The sequence below is a fragment of the Amblyomma americanum genome, chromosome 10, assembly GCF_052857255.1.
Source record: "Amblyomma americanum isolate KBUSLIRL-KWMA chromosome 10, ASM5285725v1, whole genome shotgun sequence".
In the NCBI taxonomy this organism is placed as follows: Eukaryota; Metazoa; Arthropoda; class Arachnida; order Ixodida; family Ixodidae; genus Amblyomma; species Amblyomma americanum.
In genome coordinates, this window is record NC_135506.1 from 98909412 (window position 1) to 98927557 (window position 18146).

The window sequence follows — 18146 nt, forward strand, 5'->3', positions numbered from 1 at the left end:
CCTGTTTCTTTTACATGCCTCTGTCCGTCTGCAGTCCCACCATGCTTAGAATGGCCCTGCCTGTGTATGTCTGGCTGAGTCTTTCCTGCTGGGCGGTCCTTACTGCTTCGGCTATTTCTTTCCATGTATTATGGATTCCCATTGCTAGGAGTCTTTCGGTGGAGGTGCTTATGGGTATTCCGAGTGCTTGTTTGTAGCATCTCCTGATTATTGAGTCCAATTTATCTCTTTCTGAGGCCCGGATGTTTAGATATGGTGTAGCGTAGCTGAGTCGGCTGATGACGTACGCTTCTACCAGCTTAACTAGGCTCCTTTCCTTTAGCCCTCTTCCCTTGAGGGCTATTCTCCTGAATATCCCAGTCATCTGTGCTGCGTAGCCTTCCAATTTCTTTATGGTTTCGTCGTTGTATCCGTTACTTTGAATGAAAAGACCTAATATTCTTATTTTTTCTACTTTGGGTACTGGTTTGTTTCCGACCATGATGTTGAGATCGCTGTCTTTTTTCAGCCTTAATGATTTGGGGTTGTACATTAAGAGTTCTGATTTTTCTGGTGAGCAGGCAAGCCCCCTAGCTGCTACGTACTCTACCACTGTATCTGCAGCCGTCTGCAGCTTGCTCTCTATTTCTGCGTCGCTACCTTTGTTTATCCAGACGTTTATGTCGTCAGCATACATGCTGAAATTTAGGTCTTTTATTCTCCCAAGTTTAGCTGGGAGACCCCTCATTGCCAGATTGAAGAGTAGTGGCGACAGTACCAATCCCTGTGGGGTACCTCTGTTTCCCAGCTTTATTTCTTCCGATTCCAAATCTTGGTATCTTATCTCTGCCGTCCTGAATGTCAGGAAGTGCTTTATATAAGTGTAGGTTCTGCCTCCTACTCCTATTTTCTGAAGTTCTGTCAGGATTGCCTCGTGTTTGACATTGTCAAAAGCTTTCTTAAGGTCTAGACCTAGGATTGCTTTTATATCTCTCGATCGCGAGTCTATGATGTCGTGCTGGAGTCTCAACATCACATCCTGGGTGCTTAGGCCCGGCCGGAATCCGACCATCTCAGTCGGCCATAGTTCATTATCTTCCATGAATCGGGTTAGCCTCGTTTGGATTACATGTTCCATTAGTTTCCCTACACACGATGTGAGGGAAATCGGCCTGAGGTTCTCAAGCTTAGGGGGCTTGCCCGGTTTGGGGATTAGTATGATGCTAGCTTCTTTCCATTGTTTCGGAAGTTCACCCTTCTCCCGGTCAAATAACAACCATGACGTCACCCAATCGCAGCTACGCCGGAGCCGGACGCTCGCTCTGTCTAGATAGCCTGCGGTGCCCCTCAGCCGGCGCCAACCGATTGCAACCGCTCTCTACAATTTTACGGCAGCAGTCGTCATGGGTGATCCAGGCGAGACGCCTCGTGAACTGTCTTCGTCTCAGGGGTTGCGAAGACGACAGGCCGAATCCGATCATCCAGTGGACGTAGCTCGAATCGAGGCTGCCGCACAGAGACGAAGAGAGTAACCAAAGTGAAAGCTTTAAAGCTAAGCCTGGTAAGCCTTGGTAAAACGTCAGTGATGACCACCAAGCAACAACCAAGTGTAGCCAAGCTCTAACACGCTTAACTTTCAAGCTTTCGCTTTTGTTGCTCAGGATTAGCCGGGCCAAACCTTTGCCAAATTTTTTAAAGTGTACTGTGCTTTTTTTTTTATTTCAGTAGTGTTCCTCATTTTACGCTCTCTCCAGTACGCCCTCCGAAGAAAAGCAACGCACCCATCATGTCACCGAAGATGTGCTTTCAGATTTTGTCAATAGATGGCGCCACTCTGTCGCATTTTTGATCAAACGGCAACCACAGTTCACTAAAACCTTAGTTGACGTACTGTACGTATCTGTTCTGTAATAGCTTTGGGTGCGTGAACTGAAATGGATGCGACTCTATATCAAAATATCTAGGTATTGTCGGAGGGGGGATGGATCTCGGTGAGATTTATGTTTTTTCTTTCGTACAACTTTTCTGGCAACGCACAATCGCCGTGGCTTCCATTGGTTTCCAGCATTGGCCCACACAAAACACAAACGAGAAAACTAAACGGCCTGAGACGCATTGCGGAGCACGAGAGTAAGACACATGATGCCGCTCAAACGTAACCAGGGCGCTGCCGAGAGCTGGCGGCACGATATATCTCGTTACAAATTATTTTTATAGCCACTGTTTTTCTCGTTCGAGCATTTTTCCTGCAGCGACAAGACGGGAACATGGCAGCCGAACCTCTGCGGGTGCGAGATCCCTTCACATATTCCCTCTAAAGATTCAACGAATATGAAAATGCAAAAAAAAAATCCACTGTGGGCAAGACGAGGCTGAAAGCGCGAAGTCTGTGCATACCAGGAAGCCACGGAGTTTTCGTCATTGAAGAAACTTATTTTACTTAAGGGACAGTAATCGCAGGCATCAATGACCCTTCTGCGTTCGCGTTCTTGTCAGCCGCTGGCATTAAGGCCACTTCGCTTTAATATCGTCAATGTGCATTTTAAGGTTTGCTTTCACGTGTTCTTGGTGTATTGAGTATACGCAGCATCATGTTTGCGCCCAAAAAAAACAATTCCACGAGCAGTGAACTCTTCCGTTCTATAGTCGGATACAAGTAAAGAAAAAAGCGGCTTTTCCCCCTCAAATGACCCCCTTCCACCCAACGGCGTCGGCCGATTTTCATGAACCTGCTAGAGTAGCAATGCAGGCAGTGGCAGATGAAATGGGATAAACCTCTCCCTGCATTGTCACGCTACTCATGCGAGCAGGTTGATGAGAATCGCCGAAGCCATTGGCTGGAAGGGGATCATTTGACGGGGGAAAGGCGCTTTTTTCTTGACTTGTATCCGACTATAATGCTGGTTAGGTCTTTCTTGGCTGGCAAAGCTACAGGCATATTCACATAACTTACACAACACCGAGGCAACGCTCTGGGCTGTGAGGAGGACTCCGCATTAGTATCTACCACCTAAAGTCATTTAACGAGCAATGCCATCGCCCAAGACTCAGGCGATTTTGCATTTCTCCTCCACAAAAATGCCGCCGCCACTGCGCGTGTCGAACCCACGACCATGGGCTCAGCGGCCGAACGCTGTAACCGCTTTGCCATCGGTGTGGGTAAATGCGCGGCTATCACAGAGCATATTGTGTTCTTTCCTTGCCTTGCGCCTAATATCCATATAAACTTGTTCAAGCTGCGGTGAAAGAAAAACCAGCTGGGTCACAGAATTTTGTCTCAGCCATGGAGAAATCATGTGCCATTACAGGCAAAATAACATTGTGAAATAATTGTCTGCGAATTCAATTTGCACCATTCAATATTTGCGTTTTCTTTTACCTAATGGCGCTGATTTCTTTTGAGGCATGCATGACACATCAATGAGTAGCTTGTGACTAAAGCCTATTGTGGCCGAAAAATGGAACGGACCACCTGATAATGAGATACGTGTTTGCGAGATGGCGGTCGACGTACAAGAACAAGTGGACAAGACTGCGCTGAGCTAACAGCTTTTTTTCCCAAGGCAACCCAACCGCACCTTTTATACTGTGACAAAAGTTGACAAGAAAACCAAAGCAGAGGTATGCATGCGCAGGGTTATCGAAACATTAAACAAGGCAATAACCATGAGTCCCTATCTTTTTTTTTTTCGTTACCAGCCAGCGCTGCTTTTCTCAATATGAGAGCTACACTATTTAACACCTCGTTACTCGCAACAAGATTTCCGGGCTGAAGTGAGGCCCAAAAGTTATTTGCGCAATTAAAGACGAGCAGATTACCTGCGATCAAAAACGGCATCGAGGACGCTCGGATAAACATGCTCGAATACGAGAAAGTTTGAAACGGTGATATAAGATTAACAAGCGTAAATGAATGCATGGCCGGAGATAAAAGATCCTACAATCTAGAAGACAGCAAGAACTGGTATGCACCTATGCCCCCCCCCCCCCCCCCCCGCACACACACATTCTTCACTGCACAAGGGCATTTAACGATTGTAGGAGCATAAGGGCAGGGCCGTCTGCAATACATGAGGGCACTGGGGGTCTGCTCAAAAGCATTTGTTCCCACCATTCCACCCAGATAACTATTATTGCCCAGCGGCTAAGCAGTAGCGGTTATTTCCAGTTACAACATATTACCCAGACTCCGACAATGTTTAACTTTGCGAAAGGTCCTATCGCTTCGTAGAAGGAACGGGAAGAAAACTTGCCACCGCGACCTAACCGGCGTACAGTTCCGAGTCAAGGTAAGGTTTCCGCTAACGCTCTCCGCGTCCCCTCTTCCACATCTCTCCATCAGCACCGCAGCTCCGGCGCCCGGCGTATCAAACGTGACATCGCCCGAAGGAATACGCCACATGCCACTGCGGCGGTGTTAGTAGACCGCACGGCGCCGTCTCTGAGCTGACGTAATGGTGTCCTCCGCCTCCCACGCTTTCCGCTGCCTCCTCCTTCCACGTGCGGCGGCGAACTCAATGGGCCTTGTACCGTGAACTGACATCACGAGCCGTTGTTGCTGCTGCCCGATGACACCGATTCGGGACGTCTCGCCAAAGCCATTGTTTGCTCTTGGCCCGCCGTGCAAACCAAATGTTCTCACACCCCCCCGAAGACACGCCGTCGTACAACTTGCGCGGGTCGGCGCGTCGCGTACACAGATACCGTATAGTGCTACGCTTGTATGCGTATGCGCGTGCGTGTGTGAGTGTGCAAGCGAGAAGCGTGTGTCAGTATCAGGGTCAATGGCGTTCGCGCCCCGCAGGCACCGCAAGGGTGAGACCCCAAAGACACACCACGCTGCATTCGTGGGATCACGTAGCGGAGACGCCGCGTTTCTGGGATGTTTCCGAATCGGAGGCGTGTAGCACCTCCGTCCGTCGCCGTATGGCTCGTCTTCTCGGTCGCTTCCACGGCGCTGTGTCGCTCGTGGGGGGATGGGCGCGCGCTGCCGTCGGTAAGCAAGGTTCGGAACTAAATGGGCGTTGCTGTGACCTTCTTTCGTGGGGAGGTCTACGAAGGGCAAGGTCGCGCCTCTCCGGCGGCAGTGAGGAATGAGTGCGGAATGCATTGATTTATAATCGCCAGCCGGAAAGTCGTCGAGACGCGGGCGCACGCGAGTGTTTTCATGGGAACTGCGTTCAAGAAGGTGTCCCACGCAGTGCTAGTCGGAAGGTTCTTGTTAGTCAGTGATAACGGACAGTCACGCCACGTTCAGTCTGCGTTCTCCACTGGCATATCCCGCGCTTCTTTTTTGTTATAATAAAAAACAATACCAAGGGTGGAGAGAGCGATGGCCCCTTTTCCAGTAGCTCAGGAGCTCTCGCGCGTAGCGTCCTCACCACCGTTTGAAAAATGACAAAGTATTTTAGTGCGCACGTATTCTGCCATAATCGGCGTTTTGTCGCTGAATGACGCGACGCACTGCGGGGCACTAGTAAGGCTAGTGCACATCTGCTCTGTCTCAAGAAGCCGGCACCGCTGCCACATTGCCATTTTCAGTGATCGTTGAGTAGTGAGCGTGCGATTTGACAGATGGCTCACGCGATCCGACAGAGGTGAAGGCGGGATTCTGGAGAACTTGCGGTTCCCTTTCCTGCCTAGACTTAGCTGAGCGGCGGGAGTAGCGGGAGGCTAACCTTGTACCCTTTCGGCCACCATAATTTTTGCAAGGTTCGAAGCTGAAAACTTCAACAAAGGGGTGCTGGGGAGCAAAGATTCTGTACAAAGAGAAGAGGGGAGAGGGCAGCGCACGCCACTTGTCTAATAGGTGTGCCGAAGGGCGCTGACAAAAGAACCCTTCGCCCCGCCTTTGGGCGCGGTAATTATCGGATTTGTCGGACAATTCGATTGTCACACTAGCTTGTGTGGGTGGGACAGGATGCGACCGGTAGCATGTAGCGGCAGCGGTAGCGCTGTAAGGGCGCCGAGTCATTGACGTCACGCGAGTAGGTTATATTCTTGTGGCCCCTTTCCATGAGATTTCCTCTTTCCCAGTGCTCTGCAGTCGTATTTTGAAATGCAAGGCGCCGATGGCCAAACTGGTCTGTACACCAGCTTTCGTCAAAGGAGTGCAAGAGTTTGCTGGCAATGGAAAACATCCCCGATTCCAGCAGCCAAAAGCCGCAGCCCTCGTCAAAACTGAACAGCCCAAGGGGTTTGCTTGTCAACCGCCTAATGGGAAGCTTCTACCGTCTGTAGGAGCCTTAACTTTGGGCGGGGCGAAGAGAGTTTGCAAGGAAACTTAAGCAAATGGCGAACTGGCGTGGTGACGCTAATAAAAGCTTTCCTCGCCGCACTGCCCCCTTATGTGTGCGGAATTAAAATATCTAATGGAGTCTGTGAACGAGATACACTCGGTAGATTCAGCTTTAGGGTACACATTAAAAGTTGGCATTGGTGTTGATCGGTGGGGTTTAACTTTTCAAAGTGGAACATGGAATATCAGGGATGCCGTGCAGTGGAGCGTTCCGAATTAAATTAGACCACTTTGTGTTCTAAATCATGCGCTGACATTGCACAGCCCACGGGTCTTTCTGCCCTTCGCCTCCATTGGAAGGCAGCCGCCGCGGCCGCAGATTTGATCCCGCATAGATCAGCAGCCGAACGCCAAAGCTACCGAGCCACGGCGGCGGGCCGTCTTGAAAGTGTCAGAAGGATTTCATAACCATGCTTGCAGGGAGTGTTCTATGAGGTAAAAACACACCATTTAAGAAAAGGGCAATTTCTATTTCGGTAAATTATTCATTATTTTTACAAGCATAGAGAAGGCGTTACGCGAAAGAATGACTCCGTTTGTTAATTATCGCGGAACGATTCATGAGCGAAGCTACTCGGCATCTGCTGCAATTTGAATGAGGGAAACAAATTATTATCGATGTGATATTGATGCTCGATTGAAAAGGAAGACGCAGAGACCTCAGCGAGAGAAGGAAATACATTTCAACATTATTATCATTAGCATCACTACGCGCACTACAGGCCAAAGGCCTCTCCAATTAACCCAGCCCTCTGCCAGCTGTCGTCACCTTATTACAGTAAACTTACCCTTCTCAACCGCGCACCCCACTTTTTTCTTCCCCCTACTACGCTTTCCGTCGTAATCCAGTTCGTTACCCTTTACGACCATCGTTTATTTTCCTTCCGGATTACATGACATGTCTATTTCTCCTTCTTGATTTGGACAACGATGTAATAACTTGTAATTGCTCCCTCACCCAATCTGCTATCTTCCTGTCCCTTAAACGAGCACAGACACCCAATTTTGGTGGCATGTTTTCTTCCGAGTGATGCGGAAAACTCTACTACGCATGCGTCACAATGTGATGTTTGCCTACGACCGCTAAATAATTTATAATCGAATTTTTTCTGTCGTGCTTGTCCGGTTTCGGTTTCAACAGCCGAACGAAGGCTGTGACGTCTAAGAGTACTTTTGTGTCACGTGAGGCATGGAAAAACGTCAATATAATCTTCGATTCTTCGTTTTAATTCCTGCAGTGCTGAAGCCAGCCTTTATCAAGAGCCGCAATGACAACGAATGTGGAAGTAGCGATTATATCGCAGTTTTTCTGCCTCACGTGACCTGTAAGCACACGTTGACGTCACAGTGCTCACTCGGCTGTTGAAACCTAAATAGCACGAAAAAGATGCGATTATAAATTATTTAGCGGTCGTATGAGAATACCAGGTGGTAGCTCCACGCATAATAATGCCTTACGCACCATTACAAACACAAAAAATACATCCAAAAGTTAGGTGTCTATACTCCTTTAACGTTGCTCCTACCATTTTCCATTCAATAGATTGCTCCGTTGTCCTCAATTTCAGTTGAGCCCTTCTAGTTAACATACAGGTTCCTGCCCTACAGGTGAGTACTGGTACGATACAGCTGTTACGTAGTCTGCGTCACCCTTGTGTAGAGCGCTCGGGTGGTGCACTTCCCTGCAAACAAATCCTTATCTTGTCGCAGCCTCTAGGGTCTAGCGGCAACACTTGCACGTAAGTAGTGCCAGATAGACCCGCAAACATAGTAGACACGAGCACTTTTCCCAGTAATCAGGGGCTGGTGTCTAATTTCAGTTTTTGTGACCAAGTACGCACTGCTCGAGCGCTGTACACAAGGGTGACGCGGACTGTACGTTACTTTCCCTTTGGAGGAGAATGGTAGCTGTGGAGCCCCTGTAGACATTCTCCGCCACTTCTACACATAATAATAATAATAATAATAATAATAATAATAATAATAATAATAATAATAATAATAATAATAATAATAATAATAATAATAATAATTGGTTTTTGGTGGAAAGGAAATGGCGCAGTATCTGTCTCATATATCGTTGGACACCTGAACCGCGCCGTAAGGAAAGGGATAAAGGAGGGAGTGAAAGAAGAAAGGAAGAATAGGTGCCGTAGTGGAGGGCTCCGGAATACCCCTCTACACCCTTGTTCCGCCATGCGTCCATAGCTGCTGAGGCTTGGCCTGAGTCAAAGGCTTTGTCGTAACCGAAGAACATCTGCGAACGATGAATTATCGCCAGAAAGTGATACTTACACCGCATGCGAATTCTGCTACCCACGCCCATTTGATATCGACTAATTATGGGCATAATTCCTTCTTTCTTAAGTTGCACTGAATGTATTTTTGAAAATACGTTTATGCAATTGTTATTTTGTGCTCGTGCCCTTCCCAGCGCATTTAATGCCCTCGCAACGAGGTCATATGGGAGTATTAAAAATTTTCAAGTGAACGTGTCGAGTGTAAGGCTCGATTGCTTGTTTGGCAATGTGTTTTGAACAACTTTAAAAAAAAAATATTGTCGATTTGCGTAGTTAGGCCGAATGAGAATTAGATGCGCTAGCAGTTCGGTTTTTCACTTCTGTTGCAGTGTTCGGATCGTGTTCACATATTACACTTTCTCAGATAGCGATAATAGTTGGTCATCCTCTCCATTCATTGGTCCCTGGGAGTCTTCTAATTCCACTCCTGGCGCCGTGGTGCAGTGGTCAAGCGATGCGCCACTGCCCATCCATGGCAGGTGCTGCCATCGGTGGGACTTTGCGACCCAGGTTGCTGCTCTTCCCGAACAGCCTCTCACGATTGAGGTGCTGCCTGACACGGTGGCCAGGTTCCTAAGTGCATGCCTATATATATATACCTGAGCAGGTTATCAACCTGCCAGTAAAAGGGCTTCAGACAAACACACGACGGCTAAATACGGGGAACCACCATAAGTGCTAGCGCACTATAAGGAACTGCTTGTGTCACTTATCTCACCCAAAACGGATACAGCAACTTTTTAGCCGATCGGCGCTATTAGCCATGTTTTGCTGGCCTTGGCAATTTTTGTAGCTATCGCTACATTACGGTAGTATTTCGAGCCTCCAGCGTGGCGGTGGCACGTTACCATGGCGGCGCCGCCACCGCTACGTGGTCACGTGACGAGCCACGTGGTGCGGAGCAGCTGCTGCTGCCGGCGGCGCGGCGCGCAACAACTGCAACAAAGAGCTGTGCGCATGCGCCGTGTCATGCGGGACGAAGATGGAGAAGGAATGCCCAGCGAAACGGAGCGGCGAAAGACTGACTTTGCAATCCAACTGAGCAAGTCCCAATCGGCCAGCTGTAGCTATCGCGTCACTCCAGGTTTAACCAGAGCTAAACGACCGCCAATTTCTTTTTTTTTTTTCATGGACACAGGGGAGTAACGCATGCAACGATATGCCCACCAATACGTATTTTCCGCACAGGCACCTAATGAGGATGTGAGTACCGCAACGATCAAGATGCAGCCGTTTCTTTGTTCGAGGTCTGTTAAGAAGCTGTGTTCTAAATACACCCTTGATCATTGTCGCATTAGCAAGTTTGTTCCGTCAACTCATGTGCCCAAACTTTGAAAAAAAATTCCTATCGACGGGTGTTCAAGGAAAGGTCACAGGCATTAATGGCGTCTGTTGGCAACCCGGCGAGTAATGACAGAAAAATCCCAGGTTCGAATGACTGCCAAATATGATACAACCCAGCTTTGCCCATCGGGCACGTGATTGGTCCGGAGGGATGGGGGGAGGGAGGAGGCTGCTGTTACGAGGATGGTGCGGCAGAAACAGGTAGCAATTAAGGTCACTTTGTCAGCGCGGTGGAGAATCCAAAGTGGCAATCTTTTCCATTTTCTTCCTCTAATCTTACTTCCTACCGGTACGAGTGATGACGCGCAAACCGGGCAGTGATATAACATCGAACGCTGATCGGCAGCATGCGTAGATGTTAGCCTGCGTTAGGTTGCTTCAATTGGTAGTTAGTTGCGCCTAGAGGATTATCAGTGCGCTTGGAGAATTGCCACACCTGCGAGGACGCTTTTGCTATATATAACCTACATGATTGTTTTTCCAAAACTGTCTTTCTCGTGGATGCAGTGAGACGCCGACTGTGCCGAGTGCCTCAGGGAAACAAAGCCTTTTTGAGTTTTCCCACTCCGAAGGAGCGGCTAAGTTCTAGCTTACAAGTAATCTAATGAGTTCATCACGACATTTTATTTCGTACCAGTGTTGCTCCGCGGCCAGTAATGAAGCCCCTCCGCGTCCTAATGTTTTGTCCGAGTGTAACGCGGTGTTGATACTTTCCGAAGTCAGAAACCTCACACAAAATTTCCCGACCCGTACTAGAGACATCAGAGCGCAAACAAGCCCCGTATAAGAGGGGCACTAAAAACGTTCGCTTTTCGTAAGCATTTTGCTCCAGTGTCTGTTTACGGCGTAGAATTCCTGGTAGCAGTCATAGAGAGAAAGAAAATACAAGAAAGAAGAATGAAAAGAGAAGTCACACAGAAATGCAATCCAGCAACCTTCGTTCCTTTTATTTCTGTTTCTTTTTAATTACCGTTATGGAAAAAAAACACCACATGAGGTTTAGAGTGTGGAACAGAAGCAGCGTCAACAAACAACGCGTTGCTCCAATTACGACGTCTCCAGTGACATTGTCTTAATCTCGAGCTGACAAGGGTAGGGAACAATAAGGCGCTTTTTATGACATACAAATGAAGGAAGCCAACAGCCACCAATAGCAAGGAAAGCATAAGGGAATTATTTATAATTTATGGGTGGTGTAATTATTTTACGGCTGAAAGATAACTGATTAAATAGTAGAACGAAGTTACTGACGATGTAGCGTGGTTAGGCCAAATTAAAATTTTCGCTAGCACTTCGACTTTCTCTTTTGGATCCATCGCGCCCGCATAGAAGCTGATGAAGACGGCAGCCAAAGCACAGCACGACAGACTGGCAGTTAAAACACGCTCTGCTGTTGCTGTTATCTTTGTTACCCTGAACAGTTAATAAAGAAAAAAGCGGCGATAACGCAGTGGTCTAATGCTGTGGCCAGCCAGGCTGATTTGGCTAGGAAACCCTACTGGTGGTCAAAACATGCTCTATTATATTTTATTTTATTCAGGTCAAATTTAACCACAGGCCGCTGAAGGGAGGCTGTCATCATCCAGTTTGAGGCACGTAGCGAAGCCGACTTTCATTCAAGGCGATCCTCAAAGGTTCCAGACACCAGTGCCAAAGCAGTTATTTAAATGGGAGCAGGGAAATGAAAATTACTCACTTAAATAGGGTGACCTTTTCGATTCGGGGAATTGAGTACTAGCTTGGCGCCATTGCGCATGCGAAGGACAATAACCTGAGGGGCGTTATTGTCCTGCCCATGCGCACTGGCGCCTGGCTGTTCCCATATGCCCCTAATCGATAGGGTCATCTTTTTCTAATTATCCCTAATAAATAGAGCTCCCTGGAGTTTCCATGTAATCCTTTTCGCGTTGGTAGGCTTGGAAAACTACCGTCGTACACCATATCGCTTTTCTCTTCACACATTTTAGCCACGGTGTATTGATCGATTTTTTTTTTCGCTGCCTGCTCAATGTGAGTAGTTCGAACAGCAGTGCTTGTCTTTAGGATAGTTTGGACCAAACTGGAGAGTATTGCCCCCTGGCGCTATTCACCTTGGTTTTCGTTTGCCTTTACTGCTTCTTTTCAGTTTCTTTTCCCATGCGAAACGCTTACAGCACTCAGAGACATCATATATAAACATAAAAGCCCTGCCTTGATCGGGATCGCACAGCCCCTCTAATGCAACGCAATCCGCGTACAGACAATCGTCGACAAGCCGCTTCACATCACCTCCATGAAATTCTCAGGAGCCTTTCCTTCCGACAGGAGTGCAAAGTCCCTCTGAATAAGTTAGTTATAATTTTCTGATAGCCTTGCTCTCAATTCAAACTGAACTGCCCTTCAACAGCGGCGATCTCTAACCAGCTGTCTGTTTTTTATCCCTCTAATGCGCACCGGTGGAAAAGCTTGCTCGGGATTCAGCGGTGGCAAAATAGATTTGACTATCCCATAGGAAGCCACATGTAGAGCGGCACTATATTATGTAACAAATTATTACACTCGCCTGCTTATCTGTGGCATAACATTTTAATCACTCTGTTCCAAAGTTTTCTAATATGCGCAAGTGATTTATCTACAGCCGAATACAACTGTGCAATCCACGGACAAATGCCCCTCGGTGATATTTTGACGTTCTCATGACGCCAAGGTTAACTGACCATTTGCGGAAACCTGCAAGTCGTTTTCTCTGCAAGGCTTGTTTACCAAACAAAAGGTCTCGAACCCAGACAACCCAGGGGGCGAAATGGTGGCATAGTTTCGGTTTCTCGAATCCAAGATGGCGGCCATCAAAATTGGTTGTGGCCTTCCATTCCTTCTCCTCGTTCCTGCTGCGTTCTTGAGTGGGATCCGATTATTCAAAACTGCATGAAGTACGACGATTCTCGTCGCGAGACGGAAAAATCCTTCAGTCTACCCTCGCATTGCAGCCGTTACGCTGCATCATAACTGTCTCAGGGTCTGAAATCAGGGACGAACACTGTTCCTTTTTTTTTTTGCAATAGAACCGGTTGTTTAGTCGAATCATCAATATGCGATGAAAGCTTAATTTAGTCGGCTAACGTGTGCATTATACTTTTTATGTAAGGTAAAGTGAGCATCCATCGGATAACTGCGTCTGCACGTCTCTGCTTGGATTCTAAAGGCTAAGTTTATTGAACGGAATCACTGGATGAGCATTCCTGCAAACATAAAATTTAATCAAAATGACATGTGTTTACATTCCGTTTTATTTGCCCGGAGATCAAAGGGAATGCTGCGAAAATAACAATTCAATTTCTAACAAACAACCTTCATGGCGGTCCGCCTAGAGCAGTGCGCCATGCTCCCTTATTTAGATTTTTCTCCTTTCCCCTACGTATAAAATTTTATAAACTTTACCATCCCGACTGTAAGCAGCATTTGCAATTGCTGACTGACTCTCTCTTCTCTCGCGTTGAAACGCGCTGCAATCCGCCGATTTTTTCTCCATGCGGAAAATGATGTTTTCATTTTTGTTTATGCTCTGGGCATAATATTTTCAAATAAATGCCTCTACCTGAAACCGGGAGGAACAGTAGTGGCATGTTCTAAAATGTCTGTGTGCTTAAGATGGTGGTTTTCAGCGCACGCACTTAAGCACACGTAACAAATTGCAGACGTGTATGATGACAGAGCACTGAGATGCTGGCGAATCGAAGACAGAGTAATTTTACCTCACAGCGAGCAATATGCGTTGTGATACAAATTTCTGCTGCTGTGGTTTCGTTTAGTCGTAACCAAGACGAGGAAGCACTACAACGGTGTTGTGTATACACTATCATGTTACTTAGAACCCTCGCAACATTAACAGGAGCATCGCTGCCAGGAGAGGGTACTGATATTCTTTCAGCCATGGTCGCAACATTCGTGTAGCCACTGCCGAACGTGACGCAGGATTACGTTGCTGCTTCGTATGAGATGAGTCGACCGCGGCAGGCGCGATCGCCATGTGGTGAGCCCCGTGCGTGCCACGTGACTGATATCAGATATGCCTGGAAGAAGCGCTGCTCCTGGTGTGTGAGTGTTGAGTTGTTGGCGTCAAAGCAAACGGTCAAACTAGGCCAGTGTTTTCATTCCTAACAAACGTGTCCTCTTTCATATTCGTTTTTTTTTCGTCGCAGTGACTCATGCAGCAAATCTGGGCAGCCCTTATCGTACTGTTGAAATTCTCAGCTTGGACTAACGGGAGTTATTACAGTAGCGTTCTCCGCAGACAGACAGAACGGCTTAGGAGTTCCCTACACACGTGTTCCATTATCTTGACTAACGACGCGGCGGTCTGCGGGTAACAAATGCGCCTCAAAAAAGGCGTTCTAGCCAATGGCGTCGACCGATACGCATGACGACGCCGTATATCATTGGTTAATCCCTTGTAACCCTTGTGTGACGCGAGACTAAACTATCCACGTTTACATGAATGCGACCGAAGTCGACTCCAGTCCACTTATTGAGAGTAAGGGCAAACACGTCGAGGACTAGAGTAGAGGCAGAGCCACCTAAACCTTTCTAGATGGCGGTGGTAGAGGACGAGTCACACCTTTCCTTCTCAAAACCTGCTCTTTCCCTAAAAAAAGTTGACTGGAGTCGACTTCTGTCCCATTCATGTAACCAGGGTTATGGTTAACAGCGGAGTCATGAAAAGCAGTCGAAACCATAGCCTGAAAGGCCCCCTCGTTGAGAGGCATATGCTTCTCAGTTTTTTTTTTCGACCAAAACGCCTGGTATGTCCACAAAGAAGCACACGTGGTCCGCAAGAATACCCGACCCGGTTCTCAAAAGTGCCCCAGTGGGGTGTACAACAGGCGACGTACTGCGCAAAAGGATGTCCAAACTGGTCACGCACACCTGGACGTACCCGGAACTCCTCATAACTATCCCCTCAAACAAGCCTAGGAATCCATTGTAAAGGAATGCATGATGGCCACAACCGATCATGTCCCTTCTGAGCCGCGCAAGTCAAGAGGGTCCGAGGGGAGCGACACCGGAAATGCGCCCATTGTAAAATACTACCTGGAACGAGTGGGTTCTTGCGACAGGCGAGACCATTTTTTGGGTCTTTCGAGTACTGGGGGGAGATGGGCAATCTGTGACTCACTCGCCCGCCAGTGCGCCGTTTTCATTGGAATTCGTGGGATTCCTCCAGCCCGAAACGCTTTCCACGTGGCACACAATTTTTCACTCATGCAGACACATTCTACAAGCCCGCGTTTTTGGGATTTCGCAACTAACCTGCAAGAACCCCGCGGGCCCCTCAATCCTCCTCAACAGTACGAGCTAAAGCAAGCCAAAGTCCAGCGTTACGCGCCGGCTTTTGCGCTGTTTTGCGCAAACCTAACGTAGCCTCCTCTAATGAATCGTCCCTAGTCCCGCCGAAGGAAACTGTCGTCAGCGGGTGCTCTGAGCAGCACTTTTGAGGTTTACTCGATTGCGCTGCAGCGTTGGAGTGCAGCAAGAGACGTAAAGTCCAACACCTAAACTAGGGGCTCAACCCTGCCACAAGAGCCGCAGACCACATCAAAAGATGTGAAGAGTGGCTCGACACCGAGACCGATCCATTTATTTCTATCAATAAAGTAATTACCACCGCCACCACCAACACCTAAAACTCTTGGATCACTTCCATCTCCCTTCATTTTCCCACCCACTACCCCTTGTCGCGAAGGCCAGCTAACCTTAGTCCCCGAGGCTTCTGTTAATTCTGAAAATAAATTGATTGCTTCCTGGTCGCTGACGATCATTGAAACAGTTATCGATAATTAGGTAACATGAGCGCAAAGCATCGCTACCCCAGCTGTCTTCCACTAACTGTGCGAAAACGCTCGCATGGGCTTGCCGAGCTAAAGCTACCGCAGTGACCGATGATAAACTCTGAGAGCTTACAGAATCTGTGTCACGTCGCAGTGTACACATTGCTGCGAGGCACCGCGCTATCAACAATCCGTGCATACGTAAGGAAGCTCGTGTTCCAACGCACCTGCCCGCCGGCCGGTGTCAAGAGGTAACGCGCCCTCGATACTGGCCGATGACCACAAACCGCCGGTCGTCGGCGAGAGCCGGCGATACGAGCTTGGCGGACTGCCGGGTACCAGCGGACAGTTGCGCATCACGCTAGAGCCACTGTTCCGAGGAAAACAGAAACAGTTGTCTCTCACCTTGCGTTGCTGACACGTGTGCGGAGAACCCTGCCGCTGCGGCGAAGGCGGCCAGGGCGACGAGTGTTATCCAAGACGGCGTAGTGGCTGCTGCCATGACGGCCCGTAGCACACCGACGTCCACCGGTTTCTGGAAGCGCGGCGGCGCAGAAGGCCAGCACCGTTGCGCTACAGCCGGCAGCAGCTAGCGAACTCGCGGCACCCCGTAAGAATTCGTGACCTGCTCCCCGCGCGCGCACTCCTCTTGTCTTGTCTCTTTTTGGCTGGACCCGCCACGCTTTGCCGAGCGCCCCGCCGTTACCGTTGCTTCCTCCGCGAACAGGTCTTCTGCTCTCGTTCTATCTCGGCGCGTGGTGGTGGCTCACGAAGGGCTCTCCACGAGGCGGCGGAGGCAGGGGCAGAAGCGTCACGGATGACGTCACTGGTGACGTCCCAGGACCTCCGTGCCCAATTTGTCTGAGAGGAGGTGGCGGATTTTCAAGGGGAAGAGGGAGTGGCGGAGGTGAGAGAGAGTGTGGGTTTTCCTGCCGGCGGCTGCTCATCGTTGCGTGCAGTGCGCCAGGATGCACCTGCCGGAGCCGGTTTTTTTCGGCGGAGCGCGTGGGACGTTTCGGATAACGCTGTGTTCCTCCGCCGTGGCTTCCGGTCTGCCTTGCGGCTCACTCAAAGTCCTCCCTGACAATTGCTGCCTCTGTGCTGGAGTCCCTTCAACCGTGGTCTAGCATGATTAGTTGTTTGAAAAAAAAAACAAAAAAACTTTAAGCGACCTAAAATGTTTATCGCTAGGGGGACTACATTTCGCTGCGGATTGCACACCTGAGGCTGCTCACCCTCTCGGCCTCTGAGGTCTGCAGTGCACGGAACTAGAAGGGCGGGACCGTGGACGCGCGCACGCGCAGGTCCTGGTTGCTCGGGTTTGTCGCTGCGCCGCGGGTTGTTTTCTTGGTGCAGTGAGGAAGCGCGCCTGTTCCTGACCCACTTCTGGGCGCCCGTATGGAGGACAACAACCTCCGCCAGTGTGTTGCTCGCCTCCTCGCCCGCCTGTCTTCTCGTCGGGTCGCGGCTGTTACCTTCAACTTGGCCTTTTCGCCCGACACACCACTGTCTCTGCCGTCCGCTAGCTCGTCGTAGGGACGTGCTGTCATGACTGCAACGCACTTTCGAAAAGAGCGTCAGGCTGTGCGCATACTGCGTCAGTGGTCATTGTAATCAACGTACGAAAAACGTCGCTAATAATCTGCGCTACTAAACGATAGATACAGCTCTGAACCGCTTCCTTAGAAGTCTTCATCCAGTGGACATCAAGCGGACATGGCTGCGGTCTCTTGCTTCAAATATGGCATACACTGTCGGTGCTTTCTCAGATTCAGTTATTTACGTCTGCAGAAGCATCCACCACCTTTAAATGAAGCTCAACCTCATTTTTCTGCTGTCGTAAGTACGTTTTGTAATATTCGCGTCTTAACTGTGATTATTGAAGCAATTGAAGGTGCGGTCGCTGCGGATTTGAAATAGGAAAGACGGATTAGGTGGTGTCGCGATACAAACATTTGCACATTTCAGACTCCAGTCGATCGATGCGAACCGAAGTGGACACTAATACCCCTGCCACACGGCAAATCTAATGTCATTCCCATCGAATGACATTTGTTCGACTTAATGTCATTTATTCTGCGTGCTGCTACACGGCCAAAAGTAATGCCATTTGCAAATGATGGCGATTGCGATGGAGAAAAAGTCCCGCATAAAAACATTTCGATCTATGCTTCAATATGTTTCGAAAAGTATTGTTTTGCGAATGGAAACCGATATCAAACTTTTAATCCTCGTTTCAATAACGCGTTGATCGCTGCTATCCACCAGGAGTCCAAGCCAAGCCAAAGTTCAGCCAGCGGCGACAGACAAATGGCGGACGTCACTACGTCGCTTTGTGCAATGGATTCGCGGCACCGGAATGCGATCGCTGCGAGTCTATGCTTGCGAGCACAAAGACGCAGCAGGCTGGCCCTGTACAAA

At 48.8% G+C, this 18146-nt stretch overlaps 1 protein-coding gene across 2 annotated transcripts in view; it reads right to left on the bottom strand.

Moving 5' to 3' along the window:
- Positions 1 to 16370, bottom strand: part of LOC144106526 (uncharacterized) — a 76419-nt gene extending 60049 nt beyond the window's left edge. For both annotated transcript variants that reach the window (XM_077639373.1, XM_077639371.1), the window contains exon 1: positions 16131 to 16370. In XM_077639373.1, coding sequence (XP_077495499.1) covers positions 16131 to 16227 — 97 coding nt within the window. In that variant the 5' untranslated portion in view covers positions 16228 to 16370. The remainder of the gene's footprint in view (positions 1 to 16130) is intronic.
- Between the last annotated feature and the right edge of the window lie 1776 nt (positions 16371 to 18146).